The 23,175-nt window shown below is 41.5% G+C and overlaps 1 protein-coding gene across 1 annotated transcript; it reads right to left on the bottom strand.

Annotated features, from left to right (window-relative positions):
• Positions 1-1,228: 1,228 nt before the first annotated feature.
• LOC105047473 (protein BZR1 homolog 3) lies at positions 1,229-5,356 on the bottom strand. The gene is made up of 2 exons (XM_010926404.4): positions 4,717-5,356; positions 1,229-2,361 (listed from the first exon to the last, which is right to left on the bottom strand). Exons 1-2 carry the CDS (start codon positions 4,930-4,932, stop codon positions 1,558-1,560), a joined length of 1,020 nt encoding a protein of 339 aa, XP_010924706.1. The 5' UTR covers positions 4,933-5,356; the 3' UTR covers positions 1,229-1,557.
• Positions 5,357-23,175: the final 17,819 nt, after the last annotated feature.

Genomic DNA, 23,175 nt, shown 5'->3' with positions numbered 1-23,175 from the left:
AGTCGTCGATCGGTGTGGTCGGTAGAGTCGGACGCCAGTCAGACGGATCCGACGGTAAATCGGCATGAGAGAGACCGGCCGGTATATCCCAACAGTCATTATTCCTAGCTCTTGAGTCTTGAGCAATGAAATACCACCATTAAACTAGCCGCATGATCCTCAACCCCGGATTGTTCTACCACATAAGAATTGGCCACATGTTAAGAAGTTTTCGAGAGCCAACATTATTGCAGATTATGTTGATCTTAGTTGTGTTGAGGGGTGGAGGTCTCCAATGAAAGAGACTAGAAAGGCCTGAGTCTTGTTATGCAAGAGTAGATTGGAACTTCTTCAACAACTACATGGCTCGAGCCCCTCATAAAGATCCTGTCATCGCGGGTAGTCCAACAAGTGTATCCAAATAGCAGATCAAAGTCATATATTTTCCTCCTTACCAGGGGCATATATTAGAAAAGAATAGCTATGTATATATTTTGAGAGTTATGTATTTTGCGAGATTATTACTCTTTCTTTTTCTTTTCTGTTTTTGGGTGGAAGCTATCTTGGGTGCCATGAAGCCGGCTCGTTGCTTATCTGAGTCTTAAAGTATCGAGCAGAAAGCTCGCCTGTGCACACCAAATCGAAATAGGTGGGCCTCTTTCTTATTTCAGTTCCTCACAGCAAACAAGTGACCGGCTGAAGATGGCATCTTAGTTTCGGCTTCCACCCTAGTATCTTCCCTATTAAAGCTTACTCTGGGAGTAGAGGACATAGAATTCATTAAAGAAGGGATATTATCAATAAAAGAAAACGCATTAACATTTGTTACAATCGATTTCTCAAAATTTAAATTGCCCATCTATTGAAATTTTTTTATACTCATCTAAAAAAATTGATATTTGTGTGAATCAAAAAAATAAAAAAAAAATGTCACCAAAAAATGAAGTTGACAAAATAGTTTTTATATAATTAATTATATATATCGCCATATAAGCAGCAGTACCATCAGCTTTCTTAAAGATGTAAGCATAAAAAAAGAGGAGAAACTATTCTTTGGCCCGAAGAGCAATTTTGGAAAGAAATTAACTCGGAGGATGATCCTTGCCACAGGTAGAATTGTTTTCAACTATACAATTCAACAAGATGACACTTCCCCAGCTCAGCACAAGTTTTGTAGGGGATGAAGTACAAAACAACAACTAAAGCTCTGCATGAAATCATACATGCCAACAAGCGCAAGAAAAATGGATAAAAATAAACCGATGTAATCTAAAATATAATGGTCAAACGTCATTTAAAAAAAAAAAAAAAAATCACAGAAACACACAGCACCTTGTCGCTAATTCCCTCATATTTCCCAGAAAGTTCTCATTTGCCTTTCCTTCTACCATATACTCTCCAGGACACAACTCTCAGTCTCAATGTTCCAAAACAGAATTAGCCTACTTCAATCTCCTGAAAGAGGATGGAGGCCGGAGACAAGAAACCACTGATGGTATCTTGAACCCTCTCCATCTCTCTATGAACAACACATTAACAGAAACAGGAGAAAGAGATGTTTATACTCATGAATTCTCTTCAAGCATCAGCCCTGGTCCTTGAGCTTCCAAGGGTAAGCTCCAGTTCGTCCGATGCACATTCCTCATGGATCCTTTCTCCCTCCCATGGCTTCACCAACCCATTTGATTGAAGATTGCCATTGCAGCTGCTCCCAAATGCAAACTCATCCGAAATGCCATTACACATCCGAACATCCGCATGTCCCCCAGGCACAGGGGAGCACGCCCCACTCTGTCCTGGAGTCCACATTCTGGAAGATCCTGCACCTGCCGATGCCTCATTACAGAAGCCAAATGGGTTCGATGAAACAAGGCTGTAGGTGGGTGAGGAGGGACCCCCAGATGGGAGGCGGAGCCCTGCGAGCCATGCAGCATCCGGGATAACCTGACGGCCAGGGCTTGGTGGGGTGGAGGATGGTAGGAAAGTGTAATGGGCGCCTGCCCAAGGTGGCTGGGCTGCAGGGTCGTCCCAATCAGCCTTAACACGAGGTGATCGAGCAGTTGGAGAACTCAGTGGAGGGGTGACAGGGGCACTGATGGAGCCTCCATGGATGTAGAAATGGTGGTTGGGGGGCTTCAGGCAGGAAGTGGAGGAGGCCGAGGAGAGGTTCTTGAGCCAAGGGATGTGGGAATTGCCATCCGTTCCTTTGTTAGCATTATTGTTATTGGTATTGGTGATGTAAGAGGAGGATGGGCTTGGCAAGGAGGACGAGGGTGGGCTATGGTTATAGGATGCACGTGGGCTTGGCTGGTAAGATGTGCACGGGCTTGGTGAAGCGGAGCCCCCTACACCAACATCCATGCGTTCAACCGGCTTGCATCCCTGAAATATAAATGAAGATAAAAAGCACATATGACAAGTTAGTTCTTTCAACTGCTACTTGGCTCTGCCCTGGACTCTGAGAAATTATACCCTGCACTACGTGCAACATATGGCCATACATGCCACCAATCACCAAGGTGCATCATTGTGGGTTCCATTCATTCAACATATGCTCGTCTCGATGATTAGCCCATAGGAATCCACCTCAGCGATCGGTGGCATGCACGGCCATGCTGGTGCACGCACTGCAAGATATAATTTTTCCTAGAATCATATATGGTGAGCAAGTAATACATTCAAAGCCAAGCCATTAGGATGGAACAAATGAATTTGATTTTTGTCTAGCTGATAGAATAACTATGCTATACAGTTTACTATGCATGAATGGGAGGAAAGGTCGAGAAATTATGAGGATAAAATGTGTAAATCTGGTGATATAAGTTTTTGTTATGGACGTAAAATAGTTTTGTCTTTAACAAATCAGCTCTTTTTAGGGTCATGATTTTGATATTCTTGTTATCCACTACCAAACTAAAAAACATGAATGAGGAAAAGAAAACAGCTGACATGGGTGCCTCCCGGAAACACCAATATGCGGCTGAAGGATCAGAACTTCATTAATTGGGTTTGGGAAGTGCACAAACATAAAACTATAACTTCAGAGTTAGAATCTATGTCAAAGCAGGCATGAAGCATGGAATTGGCTGGGAAGCTTTAAGTTCCTTAGAATTCCAACTTCTTCCAGCGAAGTGTTTTATGATATCATCAAGTTTTTAAAAATTATAGCTTCATAGTTCCACATCAATACCACCTATTAGTCGAACAAAAACCATATGCGCTCGTATGCAAAACTAGCAGACACTAAACATATGCAACTGAAAACTAACAATTTCAAATACATTGAACTTTCTGTGCTTACTTTACTAAACACGAATTTCATAATGCCTTTTTTGCATTCCTTCTAGATGTCATAAAAGAAATTGCATAATTTCAAAGGTTGTTATCTATCTACCTAACCCTCACCTAAAACCTTTCTCTGCCTCAGCAATTGGATTCTCCAATCATTGTCATATAACCCAATGGATGCCTCAATTGGGTTAAATTCCCCAAAAGTCAGAAAAGTAAAACGTAGACAGGCCAAAGAATTGTTAATTTTCAGAAATGGATGGAAGACCCACCACTCCAGCTCAGTAACAGCAACACCACTTCGGCCCAAAAATCCCATCTTTTCCCTACCATGTTACACTTTCATACATAGTGTGCCATATGCCACTCCCCACCCACGTTCCAAGTTACGTTACCCAACACAATCTTTAAAGCTAACGGTCAAATTATAAAGGAAAGTGGTGAGAGAGAGATCAGTCAATGTACCCTCCACCTCCACCAACGTACCCTTTACCTTTCCATCCCTTTCCTTCCCCACAAAAGAACTCCTTAAGTTATACTTTTCCGAATGGCGTCCAGGTGCCACCTTGCTTTACTCCCCCAAAGAGTGAGCTTCAAGTCCTAATTAAAGACAAACCACCTCTCTTTCGCGCGCGAGAACTGGGGATCGCAGCAGCGCCTCGCGCGCCGAGAAACGCGTGGATTTAGCAGGGAAGTGATGGAATTATTAGATGGACCAGATCCAGTGGACCAATACAGTTGTCACTCGCCTAGACTCGCGGATTAGGATTGCCCCACCGGACCAGATCCATGTAATAATTTCTCCAATGTAGGGACATTTTCGTCACATGAAACAATGGGGATCGGAGACGGTGGCGTGAATGCTGAACGCGTGGGTTGCGTGACGCTGGCACAGGAGGAGGGTATTTTCTTTATTACGGTTAAATGGCAATTCTGCCTTTGGTGCGAAATAGACGAACGAGATTTCATGGTGGAATTTCTAATCCATCCCGAAGGCAAGATCGTCCGCCCAAACGACGCACCCGGATTATTTAATATATTGAGGAAAAAGGAAAATTTTTTTTAGGATAAAAATAGTCTGACGTGCTCCAACCGTTTCCGCAGCGGAATCGACCAATCTTAGCCGTCCATACCAGACAAAAGAAAAAGATAGAAAAAATATCTAATCGTCCCACAAGAACAGCGCATTTTAGCAAATCCAGGAACAGCCACAGGCATGGCGCATGTTAGCAACATGCCCGATGAGCACGCCGGCAGACCGGGAGCACGCACGGCGCCTCTCAGCCGTCAGCTCTCCGGTACTCAATAGCATCCGCTAATTGGTGCAGCTATCGTGCGCCTCTTTTTAATATATAATCTAATATAATCTAATTTTTATATGGGGGAACTAGCGAGAATGCGGAGAGGGGGAAAAGAAACGAGCGAATGATGGTAGAGGGGTGTGGTCACCTTCCGGTACGTAGTGCCGTCTTCTTCCACAGTCCAGCCAGCCTCGTTGCAGAGGGCCTTGAGAACCTCGTTGTTGTCGCAGTGCTTCGGGAGCTTGAAGTTGCCGTACATCCGGAGCCCCGTATAGATCTTCGCTGCGATCGCCCGACGGCGCCGCTCCCTCCTCTTGTTGTTCTCCCTCTCCCTCCACGTCGGCAGCCTCGTTCCAGAAGGCATCTCTCTCCCTCCTTCTTAACCAAGCCAAAAGAACAGAAGCAGATCAAACGAAACCCTTCTCCGGCGATCCAGAAACCGCTACTGCCAGGAAAACCGCATCAGAGCCTAGAAACCACACGATTATTGCGGAGAAACCGGATCAGCCTCAAGTGGAGGAAAAATTCTCCGAGGAGACGCCCGATCTGGGGTTATACATCCAGTTTCACAGCGATCACCTGCAGAAAACCACCGGAAAACCGGGGGATCTAAAGCCACAAAGAATCGAGAAAGGGGAAATGGAGGGGATCTGGTGAAATAGATCCGGAGACGAGAAAGGTTTCGATTTCCGGTCCCCTGAGGTCGCCGGCGACTGCCGACCGCCCGGCTGGTTTTGTTGAAAACTAGGGAAGTCCGAGAAGGACCGGGACTGGGGCTCTATCGAGGGAAGTGGGCCATTTAATGCATGAGTGTTCGTTAGATACCCATAAAGTTCAATACAAAATACGAGAACGCCACTGGAGCCGCGATACGTGTGAACGAGAGACCAAAGAGAGGGATAAGATAGGAAACTACGTAACAAGGCTTGGAGCCGTTTGGCAGGAGCCGATTCCATCATTGAAGGCTCGTTATCAGAAACCGAGGCGGTACCGATAGCCTTTGGCTCAGAGAGAGAGAGAGAGAGAGCGGGGGGGACGGACACTGGGTTGACTTGAAGCGGAGACTCGTCAACCCAGGTGCAGAATAATGGAAATGTAGAGCTCAGAGAAAGAAATGGAGTGACTCAGAACCAATGAGTTTTGAAAACCTTTGCCTCGGCTCAGTCAGCCCGAATGGATTAGCCGTTAGATCAGGCTAACGTTCATCATCAGACGGTGAGAACGAGGCTAACTTTAGTCGAGCCGAGTGGAACCATGCGCGAAGAAAGCAAGAAGGGAGGAGAAATGGATCTGACGAGAGAGGCGGGGAAGTCGCTCCACGTGGCGGGCTGCCGTGAGAAACTGCTCCGGAACACAATCAGTGGGGCCCACAGACAACGTGCCACCCTAGCAGGCGCACGTGTACGGCTAATCAGTCAAATATCCCGCGACACGCGACCCCATAGTGAAATCCCACAGACGGTACGGTAGATCTGAATTCCCGCTTAGGAATATGTGTGAGGCGCTCGTATAGCCGATGAGAACGGCATTACACTGCAGCGCACGCAACGGTGGCAACGGAACGGTCCCCAATCCCTGTCAGAGACCTCGACCAAGCTCCACGTGATGGCGGGTCCTGTCGAAGGCCAGCGAACGCACGTGCGGGCGCCGGTCAGCGGTAAACTGGATTGAAGGGGAGGCGTTGGGGTCCGCCCGGACCGGACGCGATCACGCGGCATGGATTTGGTGGCGGTGGGATCACACCCACGAGCATCGGCTCCGTAATGCATGTACCAGGGTGAAATGTTGCCTGATCCGCCCGTCACCCACGACGCATAGAATATTATAATAATAATAAAATGATAATAATATAATTTTAATAATAATTAGAATAATAAAATAACAGCAGCAATGATGATAATAAATGATGGTCAATAAATTAGATATCTCATAATTAATGGACTGCCGTCGGATCGGAAACGGGCGTCTGCTTTTTAACGGATCGCCGGACTCGCCTCCGTAAACGTGGGCTCCAGCGCCGGCCGTCGTTTTCCTCCGCTCGCCTTCCGCTTTCGCGTGCGATCGTCACGTGGCGCGCAGCTGGTACCGTTTTGTGGACTAGTTTCACCGGAAGGTTGAGGTTGGGCATGGGCGCCCAAAGGGCTGCGATAGAATCGCACGCCATCTTGATTCTTTCTATGTAATAATTATCTAATGACAATATAATAATGAGAAATTAATAAAAAAAGCATGAATAGTTTATTGCCACGGATGTTATAATAAAAAATAAAATTAATTCATATTATAAAATTTTTCATGAATGGTGACGTCAGCGCTCCTGTCCGTATTCAAAGTTTAAGAAACGCGTGGAGAGCCTTTGGCGCTTCTCAGCACCTGCAAATCCACGTGATAGGTTACAAGGAATAAAGTGGGCCTTCCGTTCTGGCTCCATGTCCCGTGATCAGTGTTAACATGAGAAAGGTTGTTAAACCTCTGTTTTTTTGGCCATGGAGAATATAATTTTTCGTCTATAGTCGCTATTATTCATTAATGCTGCGGATCTTTTGACTAAGAGATGGGCAAACGTGACCCGCCAAGTGACTCATCAAATGTGAGAAATTATTAGATAGATTGGGTCAAGCTGACCATTCACACCCCTAATCCAGACTAATTTGACTAGAAAAAAAGATAATGTGGTGAGTTGCTGTTAGATCGATCTGTTGGATTTGATTCATCAAATAATTTCTCCATTAAGTATAATTTTAATAAAACAATTGTTGCTTCAAACTATTTAAGGAGTACATATTTATTAGACATGCCAGTTTAGAAAAATGGTGATGCTTGTTTTCATATTTATAAAATATATCTCTTTTTACAAATTTACAAATCATCTTTAATTTCTAAAAAAAAATTCCTGATCCCATATCATGAAGATGTGCATTCACTAATCGAATTATACACTAATAAGATGTGTGCACCTCCTAGTGAAAACCTCTATGCTCTCGAGATATAAATATTAATCCATGTCTAGTATGTGATGATGAATGTGTGTATTAATTAGTTTAAATATGTTCATTATATTTACATTAATTTTTTGAGGTAAACTTATGACACATGAATTTCTTTAAATATGTCTATCATGAATTGTCTACGTGTTTATCTATATCTACATGTATCAAATAGTTTAACATGCACCACTAGTTTTTAACACATAAACATCTTAGACATAATTAGTCTAATATATATATTAGTTAGTCTAACTTTCTGAGTTGCATGATATATACAAATTTTTCAAAAGTCCACATGATATAATTTGAGACCAATGATAATTCAACCAAAAATTTGCCAAAAGATCAGTCTTGCATAAACAATAAAAATTGATATAAATTTGAAATATTTTTTTTTAGACTCCATGATGGAGTTACTCAGCGGACAAGCTTAGATGATGCTAATTTTTTGACCATCGCTTTCACTAAACACGTTGAACCTAATCCTGAGGACAGTCAGTTCTAAGTTCCGCTTAAGTAGCAAGAGAAATCGTGAAAATTATTAAATAGATAAGTAGTACCAGCACCCGAGGTAGCTTCTCTCTCCTTCATTGACTAATTGATCAACTATCTTTACATGCATGCTCTTCCAACTAGTACACCAAGCTTACCTCATAGATTTCATCCCGTGAAAAGCATCCATTCTCTCCTTTATCCGTGAACAAAAAATAAAAGAAAAGATGAGAAAAATATCATATTAGTAATTTGAGACCCACAGTAATTCAATCAAAAATTTGTCAAATGATATCTCTTGCATAAATAATAAAAATTGATATAACTCTGAAATATTTTTTTTCTGGACTTCGTGATGGAGCTACTCCGCGGACAAGCTTAGACGGTGCTAATTTTTTAACCATCTCTTCCACTCAACAAGTTGAATCTAATCTTGAGTATAATCAATTTCAAGTTCGTGCTTAAGTAACAAGAGAAATCATGAGAATTATTAAATAGATAAGTAGCACCAACATCCTAGGTAGCCCCTCTCTTCTTCATTGGCTAACTAATTAACTATCTTTACATGCATGGTTTTCCAACTAGTACATCAAGCTTACCTCATAGAAATTCACAGAATTTCATCTGGTGAAAAGTATCCATTCTCTCCTTTCTCCGTGAACAAAAAACAAAAGAAAAGATGAGAAAAATATTATATTAGTAATTTGAGATCGACAATAATGCAATCAAAAATTTGTCAAATGATATCTCTTGCATAAATAATAAAAACAGGGGCGGCTCAACATCTTTGGAGGCCTAAAGCTAAAAATGAAGGCGGGATCAGAGAGGGGCCTTCTTCCGGGCTCCGACTTTCGAGAAACGAAAGCGGACCGGCGGGCCGCCGGCCCGGCGCACAATCGGGGTGGAGGGGGAGTGTCGAAAAACAAAAAAAAATGAAGAAACTTACCGGTGGAGGTTGTGGGGTGGTCCGCCGCCAGGGAGGGGCCTTCTTCGGTTCTTCCGGGCTCTGGCTTTCGAGAAATGAAGGCAGACCGGCGGCCCGCTGGCCGCCGGCCCGGCGCACCAAGCGGGGCGGAGGGGGAGTGCCGAAAAACAAAAAAAAAGAAGAAACTTACCGGTGGTTGTCCTGGACGGCTGACCGGACGATGTCATCGAGCCACTGGACGGCGAGGCCGCAGTTGTCGCCGTCGGAGAAGAAGCGGAGAGCCTCCTCGAGGTGCTTGAGGACGGAGAGGTAGCCGGGGAGCCGGGGAGGTCGGCGTCGGGGTCGGAGAGGAGGGGCCGCAGCAGCCGCTCGAGGCCGTGGACGGCGTCATTGCGTCAAACACCTTGAGAACGGCGGCAGCGGGGCTGACGGCGCGGTCGATATGGCCGCCGACGGCAGCGAGGGCGTCGCGGTGGGCGCGGATCGGGCGGACGGAGGCCTCGAGGGAGGGGAGGCGCTGGTGGATCTCGTCGAGGCGGGCGCCGTCCGGCCGGAGGCGGAGCCGCGGTCCCGCGGAGACATGGAGGCGGAGCCGCGGAGCGTCGGAGGCCTGGAGGGTGGCTCAGGCGGGACCAGAACGCCGGAGACGGAGGCGGGGGCCTCCTGGGGGCGGGGGCCTAAGGCAAGGGCTTCGGTGGCCTTACCCTTCAGCCGTCCCTGAATAAAAATTGATATAACTTTGAAATATTTTTTTTCTGAACTTCGTGATAGAGCTACTCGACGGACAAGCTTAGACGGTGTTAATTTTTTAACCATCTCTTTCACTCAACAAGTTGAACCTAATCTTGAGTATAATCAATTTCAAGTTCGTGCTTAAGTAACAAGAGAAATCATGAGAATTATTAAATAGATAAATAGCACCAACATCCTAGGTAGCTCCTCTCTTCTTCATTAGCTAACTAATTAACTATCTTTACATGCATGCTCTTCCAACTAGTACATCAAGCTTACCTCATAGAAATTCACAGAATTTCATCTTGTGAAAAGCATCCATTCTCTCCTTTCTCCGTGAACAAAAAACAAAAGAAAAGATGAGAAAAATATCAATGGGATGACACCAAATGCTAAACATAAATGAGTAGTTCAAGCTCAAATTTTTGGGGTGAAGCTCTGTGCTACTCTTTCTGCAGAAACTGTAGTGCAAATCATAGATGCTAAAATTTTTTGATTGGAGCTTTAGCTGACCCAAAGTTCAATGAACGGAGTGCAGTTTCGAGGAATCTCCTTGTCATTTTTAATGATCAGATGATCGCAGAGAAAAGTGGGGGACAGCAAGTCTACTGGCAGAGAACCATGTCCCCACCGGCCCAGTGGGCATGACAGACCGGATGTCTACAGTGCTGCCACCGTGATCTCCAAATCTTATGCTCTCACGGTTCCTGCCAAGAAAAAAATTCACAAACTCCAAACGGTTGCAGGTACCCCCTGCACCACCTTTCTCAGTATCCCATTTTATTTCCTTGCCAAATGGCTCATGAAGGGAAAAAATGGAAGCAATGAATCAGCATCTTTACTTATAATAATTCCTGCACTAGAAAAATAAAGCATCTATGTTCCTTGGCATGTTCTTCTGAAAAAAAAAAAAAGTGTGTATTACGTAACCAAAAGCAAAGTCAATAGCCGAGAACATATTAATAGTAGTTTAACCCAACACTATGCTAATATCCTAGCCTTGCTCCAACACCTAGAAGCAAAGATTCAGTAAAATTATACATTACTACAAGAAAGGCTGGCTAAGAGATTTCTTTTATCATAGGATTATGACTTGATGACATCGATGGCACTAAAACCAAGAAGAATGAGCAAGCAAGAACAGTATAAAAGATGCATCAATACCTGTAACTTTGCAAGAGGCTGCCACGAGTAATTTGATGCAAAAACTGTAGGCACGTCATGCATCATAACCGTTAACAGAACTTTTGCAACAAGAGATAATCAGGGAAAATGCCTTCCTTTTGAAGGATTACATCATTGATCTTTTTTTTGGCCGTGTGCACTCTTTCACTGTTAAGTTTCCTAATTGACGTGATTACACTGAGATCATCGTGCACTGCACCAAAAGTTAGCTAAACAATTGCTGCAAGCAAGATTTAAACAGACTATTGGGAATTGGGAAATGGGATGAATAATATTAAACAAGAGCTTCGAGCTATTGGAGTTGTTGCCTTCTTGGGACCAGCCTGCCCAGATTTCAAGGTACTCATATCTTTTTTTTTTTTGGTAGGAGAAGGTACTCATATCCTTTGTCGTGCTCCTGATCGTCTGATTCGTTGGACCTCTATGTTTGTGGCAGTATTCAAAGAGATGATTAACACTTTCAGAGCTGGAGCTCAAATCTATTCTCAACAGCAACTCTTTTTTCAATTTTTTATTAAAAAAATTAATCTTTTGGGTTGGCACCGTCGGATAATCAAAATATTTTTGTTGGAGATTGAAATAACCCTGACCAGACCTAAATTAACGTCATTGAAAATTTACACCTTGCTGTACAAAAAAAAAAAAAAAAAAAATTTCCACCTTGAGCTAATACGTCACCTGGTAGGTCTTCACTTAGGTAGGATGTAAATAGGCTTTAAATTTTGAAGGAAGTATTTTCAAGGTCCAAATCAGTTTGGACGGATTACATCCAACTGGATTCGATTTTATGATTCCATAGTCAAATCAGCTGGAAGCTGGGCCTTAGATCGGCAGCTAGACCCATTTCGTGGGTCGTAGGTTGGAGAATGATTCCTTTTTGAGAAATAAACTTCAATCATGTTTCGAGATAGAGTTCGCCCTAGCATGGGATTAAGGGAGGGAGAGTGATAAAAAAGAGAAAGAGATATTTATTTTTATTTTTTCTTCTTACAATCAAAAGTATGTACAAGGATCTATAAATATAAATATGTAGACCCAAATATAGATCGGAAATAACAAGAATATGCCAGAGAATAATCAAGAATATGCTAAGGAATAAATTCCTAGACCTTTAATTGGATAGTTTTTCAATTAAGTTCAATCCTTTCAATACTCTCCCTCAAGATGAGGTGAAGATATCTCGAAGACACATCTTGTCAATCAATCGAGAAAAAGATACTGAGCTAAGCCCTTTGGTTAGAATGTCTGTCATCTGATCAGAAGACCGAATATAGGTAATGCAGATCTGGCCCTGATTAATCTTTTCCTTGATAAAATGACGGTCAATCTCGATGTGTTTAGTACGATCATGCTGTATTGGATTGCTTACAATCTCAATTGCTGCTTTGTTGTCACAATACAACAGAAGAGAAAATTTGTTTAGAAGTTGTAATTCCTGAAGCAACTTTTGAAACCAAAGAAGTTCACATATACCTAGAGCCATTGCTCTATATTCAGCTTCTGCTGATGGTCTAGCCACCACTGACTGTTTCTTACTTCTCCAGATAACTAAATTACCCCCTACATATGTACAATACCCAAAAGTAGATCGCCTATCATCCAATGATCCAGCCCAATCTGCATCAGTGAATCCCTCTACCTGGAAGGTGTTGTGTTGTGAGAATAACAAACCACGATCAGGACATCCTTTTAGGTAGCGTAATACTCTGAAAGCTCTCTCCATGTGTGATTCTCGTGGATCATGCATGTATTAACTGATGACACTGACAGCATAGGCTATATCTGGTCTTGTATGTGAAAGATATATCAACCTTCCAACCAACCGCTGGTACCTTTCTCGATCAATAGGAGCTCCACCATCTGTCACTGTTCGATGATTCTGATTTATTGGAGTAGTAGCAGGCTTACACCCCAACATCCCAGTCTCAAAATGCAAATCTAGTACATACTTTCATTGTGACAGAAAAATACCTTTGGATGATCGTCCAACTTCTATGCCCAAAAAATATCTTAGTGGATCCAGATCTTTTACCTCAAATGCTTGTTTTAGTTTTTCTTTGAGTTGTTTAATCTCATGATGGTCATCTCTTGTTATTACAAAATCATCAACATAAAACAAGAGTATAGTTTTCTTTCCCTTGAGATGCCTATAGAATAAAGTATCATCTGCATTACTCTGTTTATATCCCATTCCTTTTACAATCTGACTGAATCGATCAAACCATGTTCGAGGAGACTGTTTAAGGCCATAAAGTGAGCGCTTTAGTTTGCAGACTTTTCCAATAGTTGCTCTGGTCTCAAATCCTGATGGTATTTGCATGTATACTTCCTCCTGAAGATCTCCATGAAGAAATACATTCTTCACATCTAACTGATGTAATTTCCAACCAAAATTAGCAGCACATGATATCAGTGTTCAAACAGAGTTCATCTTGGCTACTGGAGCAAAGGTTTCATCATAGTCTACTCCATATATTTGAGTGTAGTCCTTTGCTACTAGCCGAGCTTTGTATCTTTCCATCTTGCCTTCTAGAGTCTGCTTTATAGTGTACACCCACTTACACCCTACAGGATGCTTACCAGCTGATAGAGTGACCAGATCCCACGTCTGATTTTTGGATAAAGCAGTCATCTCTTCTAACATTGCTTCCTTCCACTTAGGTTCTGCCATAGCCTTTTGTCAGGTACTAGGAATACAGACAGAGTCTAATGCAGTTACAAAGCTTTGATAAGATAGAGACACATTCTTATATGAAACATAATTAGCGATATCATAACGATAACGAGCAGGAGGAACAATTGAGCGAGTACCCTTCCGTTTTACAATAGGAATATTAAGCTTAGAAATGAAAGGAGTAGTAGAGATATTGTTACCATTAGGAGACTCTGGAGAAGAAGCTTCAAGCGGTGGAGATACCTGGGCAGTTGGTGGTGAATGCACACTGGACTCTTCTTCACTGGACTCTTCTTCTTTCTCAATACTAGGCTCCCTCTGAACATCATTATTATGATACTCCTCCTGGGCATCAGAATTTTTTGGTGTGTATAGAAAGTCACCCGGAAGAAGTAATTCTGGTGTCTTATTATCAGATAGACGACTTTCATAATAAGCTTCAGTTTCTCGAAAAGTAACATCCATAGTAACAAACATTCGCCACTCAGGGGGATAATAGCACTTGTATCCCTTTTGAGTAGCAGGGTAACCGACAAAGACACATTTTAATGCTCGTGGATCTAGTTTTCCTACTGAAGGTCTATGATCGCGAGCAAAACAAACACATCCAAAGACCTTAGGAGTGACTACATAATCAGTAGACCCTTTCAAACATTGTATGGGGGACTTAAACCCGAGTGTTCTTAGAGGCATACGATTGATCAAGTAAGCCACGGTCAAGATAGCTTCACTCCACAAAAATTTAGGAACTTGCATGGTAAAAAATAAGGATCGGGCTACTTCCAATAAGTGCCGATTTTTTCTTTCGGCAACTCCATTTTGAGCAGGAGTATCAACACAAGTAGTTTGATGAATAATTCCGTGAGTGTGAAGATACGCACGAAACTCCTGATTAATATATTCTGTGCCATTGTCAGAATGTAGAATTTTAATTTTGACACTAAACTGAGTACCTACAAGTTTATGAAACTCTTTAAAGCAGTTTAAAACTCCCATCTTTTTCTTCAATAAATAGACCCAAGTCACTCGACTAAAACAATCAATGAAGGTAACAAACCACCTATGGCCCATGAGAGTATTAGTACTACATAGTCCCCATACATCAGAGTGAATTAAAACAAAAGGTTTAGAACTTCTAATTTCAGATATAGGAAATACTGCTCTGGTGTGTTTAGCCAACTCACAATGATCACAAACTAACAAATTTTTATTGCATTTAGTTGATAAAGACGGAAATAAGCGACTAAGAATAGAAAAAGGAATGTGACCCAGCCTACGATGATGTAACATAAATTCTAAAGTGGCACATTCAACAGACAATGCATACCCCGTCAAAGAAGAGTTCATATTTTTCTCATCAGTTGATAGATAATAGAGTCCATTGTGCAGTCTACCACCCCCAAGTAACTTTCCTGTTTTCATCTCCTGAAATAGACAATGAGAAGGCCAAAAAGTGACAGAGCAATTCAAATCTCTAGTAACAGAGCTGATAGAGAGTAAATTTGTAGGAAAGGATAGAACATGCAATACTGATGATAATCTTAAACTAGGAGTACAGTCAATGGATCTTTTCTTGAGACAGGGGTAAAGGATCCATCAGCTATTCGGACTTTGTCATGTCCTGAACATGGTGAATAGGAAATAAAACTATTAGATGCCCCTGTCATGTGACTGGATGCTCCTAAGTCTATTACCCAGGAGTTGGATATTCCGCAAGTAAATGCATGTGATAATTTATATGGAGTACCTGAGTGTGCAAAAAGAGAGGAGTCAAGATATCCTTCCTGGTGGCTAGACTGTTCCAGAGTAGGTGTGGTGTTAGAAGATGATTCATACTTTTCCATCATTCGTCGGAAGGTCTGATACTCCTCTGCAGATAAGCTGTGTACAGCACTCTCGGTCTCTTCAGAGAGATTGGCTTGGGCAGGTCCACAAACATGATTCTGTCCTCCAGTTCTTCCACCACTACGACGACCACCACAGCCCCGACTACTACGCCCAGACTGATTTGGACGGCCATGGAGATCCCAGCAAAATGCCTTAGTGTGCCCAGGCTTTTTACAATGAAAACATACCTTCTCACCTACCTGCTGTGGCTGTACAGTGAGAGCTGATCTTACAGAACTATTGGAGTCAGAAGTCACTCGTCGCCGTATCTCCTCGCTTAAAATAGTAGAGAAGACTTGACCTAAACTAGGTAAAATATCTCTGGTGAGAAGCTGAACTCTGCCAGATTCATATTCCGGATTCAAACCATATAGAAAGTCCTGAACCCGTTCTTCTTCTAAATATTTTTGAAATCTATCAACATCGATGGAGCATTGTGGAACAAAAGTTCTATAATGATCAGCTTCAGACCAGAGACATTTCAACTCAGTGGCATATTCAGTGATAGATAAATCTCCCTGACGAAGCTGACGTAATTGAGAATGGATCTCAAATGCTTGAGAAGAATTCTATTTTTGTGAGAACATTTCGGCCACCGTCTCCCAGACTTCCTGTGCAGTCTCCAGTAGTTTCACACTTCTGGCCACATTGGGTGTCATGGTATTTAGAAGAAACGCCAGAACAACAGAGTTCTCCATTTTCCATTGAGCCATATCCTGCTCATTATTAGCAGGTTTCCTCTTTGTGCCGGTGAGATATCCCTCCAAACCTCGTCCTTGTACAAGTAGACGAGTGCTCCTCTCCCATTGTAAATATGTCGCTGGGCCATCAAGTTTTACAGCCACTTGAAGAGCATTCAGCAATCCACTATCTCTTGACGAACCCCCTGATCGAGTGGCAACTGTAATAAGCCGATCCAGTAGACCTTCAAGATCTTGTATAGTAATTGGATTGGCCATACAAACAAAATACGAACGATAATCTCACTGGCATACTATCAATGAATCACAACACACACGAATCACCGGAGACACTATCAACGAATCACCAAACACATGAATCACCGGACACACTGTAACTGCAGGCTTCTTAAGTATCTAGCCATAAAATTTTTTCTTTTTTTCTCTTTTTTTTTTATTTTTTTTATTTTTTTTTTTTTTTATTTTTTTTGTTTTTTATTTTTTTTATTTTTTTTATTTTTTTTGAAATAAATTAAATAAAAGGTTAAAAGAAGGAACCGTGGTTTTATTTGTTATCGATTATGTATCCCGTGAAGCATGGGATTGTCGAGGGTGATGCCGTCGTCGGTGACGCCGTCGGCAAGAAAGACAATGGCTGGTGTCGGAGAATTCGGCCGTGAAGAGGTTTTGGTGGAGGCATTGGAGGGATTTCGGGGCTGCGGTGGCGAGCTGCGGATGGACTCGGTGGAAGTGGAGGCTTCGGAGGGATTTCGACCGGGAAGAAAGGGGGCTGCGGTGACTGGGAAGAAGGGGGTTGCGGATGGACTCGGCGGAGGGCAGCTCGTGGAAGGATCGGACGGCGGCGATGGTCCGGTAGAGCATCGGGAGCGGGATGCCGTAGTTGGTGATCTGGAAGAAACCCCAGTCGTGGGAGGTGGTGCGGATGAGATCGACGGGTCGATGGTGGGGATGATGGGCTCGGCGGAGGCGGTCGGGGAGGGAGATGCGATGGCTGCGGTGGCTACGACGGCAGCGATTCGCTGTGAATCAGGAGGAAGAAGGAGCGGTGGCGACGGTAGAGGCGGTATCAGCAGTGGAGGGAAGAGAAGGGTTTTAAGAAGGGGAAGAAAAAAAAATGGAAGAGAAGGGTTCTAAGAAGGGGAAGAAAAAAATGGATCAGAACCTGAGTGCTCTGATACCATGATGAAAAAGAGAAGGAGATATTTGTTTTTATTTTTTCTTCTTACAATCAAGAGTGTGTACAAGGACCTATAAATACAAATATGTAGACTCAAATATAGATAGGGAATAACAAGAATATGTCAGAGAATAATCAAGAATATGCTAAGGAATAAATCTTTGGACTTTTAGTTGGATAGTTTTCCAATTAAACTCAATCCTTCCAACAGGGAGGACCTGAGCTTTAGTTTGGCAATTTTACAGTTTAGAAGGATTCTATTTTTGTATTTTAGATGGATGGTTCATGCAACCACGCACAACCGTGGGCATAAGATTAAAAGAGTTCACGGGCGGTAATGGAATCCGAAACAAAACTGAGCGAGTGATTCACAACAATGAAAGCCAACAATCTGAATCCATCCGTGCTTCTCCCAACTCCGCTAGCAGAATAGCGATGTTATAAAGAGGTACCACCCATCACCACTAGAGTGAAGCAGAACTTGCGAATCATAAAATCTGGAGCGCTATATATACCACCATTCATCACATTGCCACCGAAATTGATTGTGAAAAAAAGGTGCAGGGGTAAAGGTACCTGAGTGAGATAAATCATATGAATACCACTAAATTTATAGAGATAGAAATCCAGTTTTTCAAGCTGTCATAGCCCCTCTAATAGCCTTGGCATGGATAAACTGCCAAAGCTGAGGGGAAGCCTACATGAAGGTCAAAGTAAGGCTTTGACCTACACCCTCAAATGCTCGTATATGCCTAGCCAACCATGTATGATATTTGCAACATGGTCCTCAAGAATAATATCATTCTCATACCTTCGACGCCCGTTCTATCCATGTTTACTAACTTGCTTCAGGCATAGCCGGAATCTCATGCAAATTGTTGCTGCCAAAATCCGATCAAATTAGGACCATTAGGAAGACATTATTTGATCTACAATGATAAATTTTAATCTATCTTGGAGTCACGGATCTGCATATCAAAAGACAAAAAAGCTCATCGGATTGGCTCCGATCAAATCCTCCAATACTTAAGTTAGATCAGATTTTAGAAAAATATGAATAATGAAATTATAATGAAAAATTATAGTATAAAATATTATCCTATTCTGATTGGCCTGATTTTAGATGGTCTTATCTCTTTTCATTTTGGCCTCTTAGTCTTTTGATGAGTTTGATCTTCTCAGATGTTTTATGAGGTCGATTTACTCGACCTTCTGATGAGGTCGGATTTTCTCGGCCTTTCAATAAGATCGACTTACTCAGCCTTTTGATGAGGTTGGATTTTTTTGATTTTCTGATGAGGTTGATTTACTCGATCTTCTGATAAGATCGACTTACTCGGCTTTCTGACTAATTAGACTTGTTCGGTCTTCTCATTTTCCTCGGCTTCGTCCGTCTTTTCAATTTTCTTAACCTTCTTAGCTTCCTCGGCCTTCTCAGCTTCCTTGACCTTTTCAGCATTCTTGGATTTTTGATGATCTATGGATCTGTACTAAGGAAAGAAAATAATATGATGGATGAAGGCTTATGAACCTCTCATCATGAAAGTTGAGTTGTGGGAGTCTTTCCCACTCAGAGTTTGTCTTTTTTGGATCTATTGGACCTGTTTATATACGTGTGGAGCAAGGACCGATTATGATTGGAGATGAAAATCAAGAGATGAGATATAACTCCTTCATTATGAGCCATCATCTATTCTCTTTATTTAGATATAAATCTGCCATAATCATCTTTTTATTTTTGGATTCTCTTAATAGCAAATATGTAACTGTCCAGAATTCAAACCTTTATAAAATTGCTTGCCACATGTCCATTCATAATAGAGAGGCTGATTTATATGTCGTATCACAAATTACTTTTTTTTTTTTTTTTTTATGTTGAGATAGGGAGGGAGGTTAAAATGGAATGTTTATATAATACAAGTATAAATACAATCTAAAACATCAGAAGAAAGAAGAATGTTTCGAAAATCAAATGGCAAAATATCAAAATCCGACCAACTGCCCTCTCTGAAGTGATCAGCAACAAAACTAGCCACCTAATCCACTACATTATTTGTCTCACGATAGATGTGTTTAACATCCATGGAGGCACATCCAGTCAATAAATAATGAATGTTGCAGATAAGAAGGCAAAAGATAGTGGTTCCCCTCCCATAGCAAATCTAGCTCACCACCATGGCCGACTCCTCTTCCACTACCAACTGGTCCATCCTACAAACAAGTCTCATATAGTAGGTGTCCTTCCAAGCAACACAAAGCTCAGCATCGAAGACACTAATACATAGTTGGTCCATTTTGGCCCACATTAGACTCTTATTGGTCAAAGCCTGAACATTCTAGCAAATAGCTGAAGGGAACTTTAGATAAATGAAGAGGAATTCAACTGATTACATGGACCTAAGGGAAGGTTTTATCATCTAGTTATAGTCCACACAAAGATGATAATGATGAAATGAAGATCTTGCAAGCCTCATCATTCTGCATAAAGATATTCAACCACTTAGTCAATTTAGATGCTTAAATCAGCACCAATCATTATTTAGATAATTATTTTCAAAAATATGGATCCTCAATAGTGCATTCGCAACATCGGATATTACTATGCAGTCATAGATGACCATCATTGAAAGATGGATGGCCATCAAACAAGATAATCTATAAGCATGTGCCATGTCAATTCACATGTTATTTGATGTCCATCTATTTCTTAACGAGATGCATAGAACTATTGTGCGTACGGCATTCTAAACCATCTAACACGGCAGTGATTAGGTAGGATCACATTTGCCTAGTCACAATTTGTGGACAAATTTAAGTCACCAAATCTAGCTGTAACTAACAATGGTATGACACGATCACAACACGTGGCTCTACGAGCTTGGCATCTAGCTACTTCTTTTCCATCTATTAACAAACAAAAACCTGTTCAAAATAAATAAACTCTCCGCTTTTCAAGAATAATTCCACTCTCTCTCTCTCTCTCTTTCGTGACAGCTGCCTCGTGGAATTCTATTAAAAGATTTTCGTGCAACCTATAAGAACGAAGTGATCGTTCGCCTTCCAAAACCTGATGCAGTCTTTCAGCAGCCTCCAATCTTCCAAAACCAAGGATTTATACCATATGCCATGTGCACCACGATCATTGCATCATGTCAGGCATCATATCTCCTTCCTATGGATCAATCATCGAGGCAAGTGCACGATGAATAGAGTCCATAAGAAGAAAATATGATGATCTCCTTCCTATAGATCAATCATCGAGGCAAGTACATGATGAATAGAGTCCATAGAAAGAAAATATGATGATCGTCGTGGTGCACATGATATAGAAAAAAAAGAAAGTAAAATTGATTCCCTTTTTTGCCAATCTTAGGACAGGGACCTGGCAAGTTGCAAGAAACGGCCTGCCAGAGTCGGTTGTTTGAAAAGCACGATACTTGCATGCAAATAGTCGTCATTCTAGAAAGATGGAGAAATAGTCAAAGCGTTCTTGAGCGCCATTGAGGAGTCAGCTGATGAAATCTAAATGATTTCTAGAACCAAAAGTCTACGTGTATTCTTCGAGAGGAAGAAACATTAGACCGTTATAAAACCATAAAACTGATTAAGGTTCTCCCTAGATGTCATGGTCTTCAACTTGCTGAACAAAGTTAAAACTAGGTGAGCTAGATTTGGAGCCCATGTTGGAGGAAGCCAGGGAGGGTTCCCTTCTTGGACCCGTCTTTGCACTGGCTGGGCCCCGCAGTGTTGCCATGATGTCGTTAGAAAGCTACTTTCCCTGGGATTCTCGGCTTTTGCTATGGAAACTTTCGCCCTCAATCTTTGAAACAAAAAAGGACTTCTACCTTCTTTTTTTTTTTTTGATATAAGATTTTAATATGGTATCAAACCTCACCGATCTTTTTTGTCTACCAAAACCCATGCTTCCACTTACTAATCCACGCGTCGTCTGCCGTTCTAAATTTTGTTCTTTGGGTTTCACACGTAAGAGAAGGTATTGAAGAATAATAGTCCCACGTCAGATAAATTAAGAACTCCTGTGGATTTTTATTTCTTTATTATACAGCAACGATAGGATAAATCATGCGTATGCTTGTTATATGCTTTACACACTTCTATTTGGGTTCCAATTTGAGCTACATGCCTGGTTGAAACGAAAAATGGACCAGAGCCATTCGTTTTTCATTTGGCCACGCACAAAAATTTTCTTTTTGAATCCAGATACAATATTTAATTCATTCCTTTGATTTCCGCTTCATCCACTGATATGAAAGAACGATGATTCATGCCAAAAAAGGGTCCTCTATTCTTGTTCCCTTGGATCAAATTACTCATAAAAATAATTAAAACCATGTCAGAAAGCATGCCATGCTAACGGGATGCCCAAGCCTGTCGTTGGGGTGCATTCCACCACATCAACAACCCACTCAAGTCAGGATTTGTTCCATCCAAAGCTCAAGGATGATACAAGGCATGACGTTTTGGAATAATCCATTCCATGATAACAAGCCAAAGTTTTCAAATGTGGGTTAGATTATTTACATCCCATCTTTAGTTTCCTTTAACACATACAACAGCCACTTATTTCAGGGCCATCGTGTCAATAACGGTTCAATATGTCGAACAAGTGGAAGGCATAAGTCAGTGCTTGCAAGCACTGTGTGACTACGAGAGGATCCATTGGACATGGGGCATAAAAGGATTACAGCATTAGAAAAGCTATGCTGCACACATGAAGACACAAAGGGGCCCAGGTTAATGGTTAATGTAATATAATAGTTCATTCAGTTGAAGGAAGCAGTGCGATATAAGGTGCCGGTTCACTTTGCTAGAGAAATTATTGGTTAAAACCATTTTATTAGATATATTTTTGGCCATCTAATAAAAAATTATCTCATTATCCAAAAAAAAAGAAACAATTTTAATTTAGACCAGCAAAAATTTTTAGTTAGCTAACCATAGTTAACGATGAAATTTTTTTCAATCAAATTTGGATAATGGTAAATTTATCATTATTTTTCATACAATAAGCCTTTTGACTACATACAATAACGTTTATCATTATTTTTCTTCCTCTATGCTTGTCTCTTTCTAATGTACAGTATAAAGTAAGAAGTGGAATTGAAGAGAGGGGTTGGTCATTAGTTTATAATATCTTCAGTATTAAAAATACACTAAAACGCCTTAGTTGCCACTTGATGATGGTGGCATATAGAATCGAGTGAGTTCCACTGAGGTATTCGCGTTAGCAGAATATAGCTAAGAAAATGGATGCAAAAGAGGGAACGAAAAGGTTTGTTTTTATTCATTCCAACCAAGTTGGTAAGCGTCGCTTTCTATTATGACTACAATTCTCTATGCTTTATTTCAAAATACTATACATAAAAATATCGTATAAAACTAAACATAAATAATAATACCTTGTCACAAGGTATGAGGACCTAAAGCAGCAAACTTCGTCTTAGTTTGTTTAACTTCGAGTGAAAAATGGGAAAGCTATAGTCTTCAGGCAGGTGCAAACAATGACACTGGGAGAGAAACAAATTAAATAATGGAATGATTGGAGCATCTTCCTAAACAAACACTCATCGGCTGCCTCGGTTGCTCCCAAAGGAATTTTGCTGCTAAATGATTGGACGGTGCTGTCCTGCCAAAAGGATCTCCTTGCGGTTGCAAAAATCTAGGTGGTGCATCAAATAATTGAACACTGTAGATACATTTCACAGGCTGATTTCAGTCGGAGGTCAGGCTGTTCGGGGGATGCATTCCATACTTCTTCTTATCCTCCTCCTTTTCTTTTTCTTTTTTTTTTAATATATATAAGGTGAAAAAATCCATATAAGATAG

Source organism: Elaeis guineensis, chromosome 6 (assembly GCF_000442705.2).
Source record: "Elaeis guineensis isolate ETL-2024a chromosome 6, EG11, whole genome shotgun sequence".
In the NCBI taxonomy this organism is placed as follows: domain Eukaryota; kingdom Viridiplantae; phylum Streptophyta; class Magnoliopsida; order Arecales; family Arecaceae; genus Elaeis; species Elaeis guineensis.
Note: the sequence above shows the minus strand (reverse complement) of the source record. Positions and strands in the feature narration are given on the sequence as shown.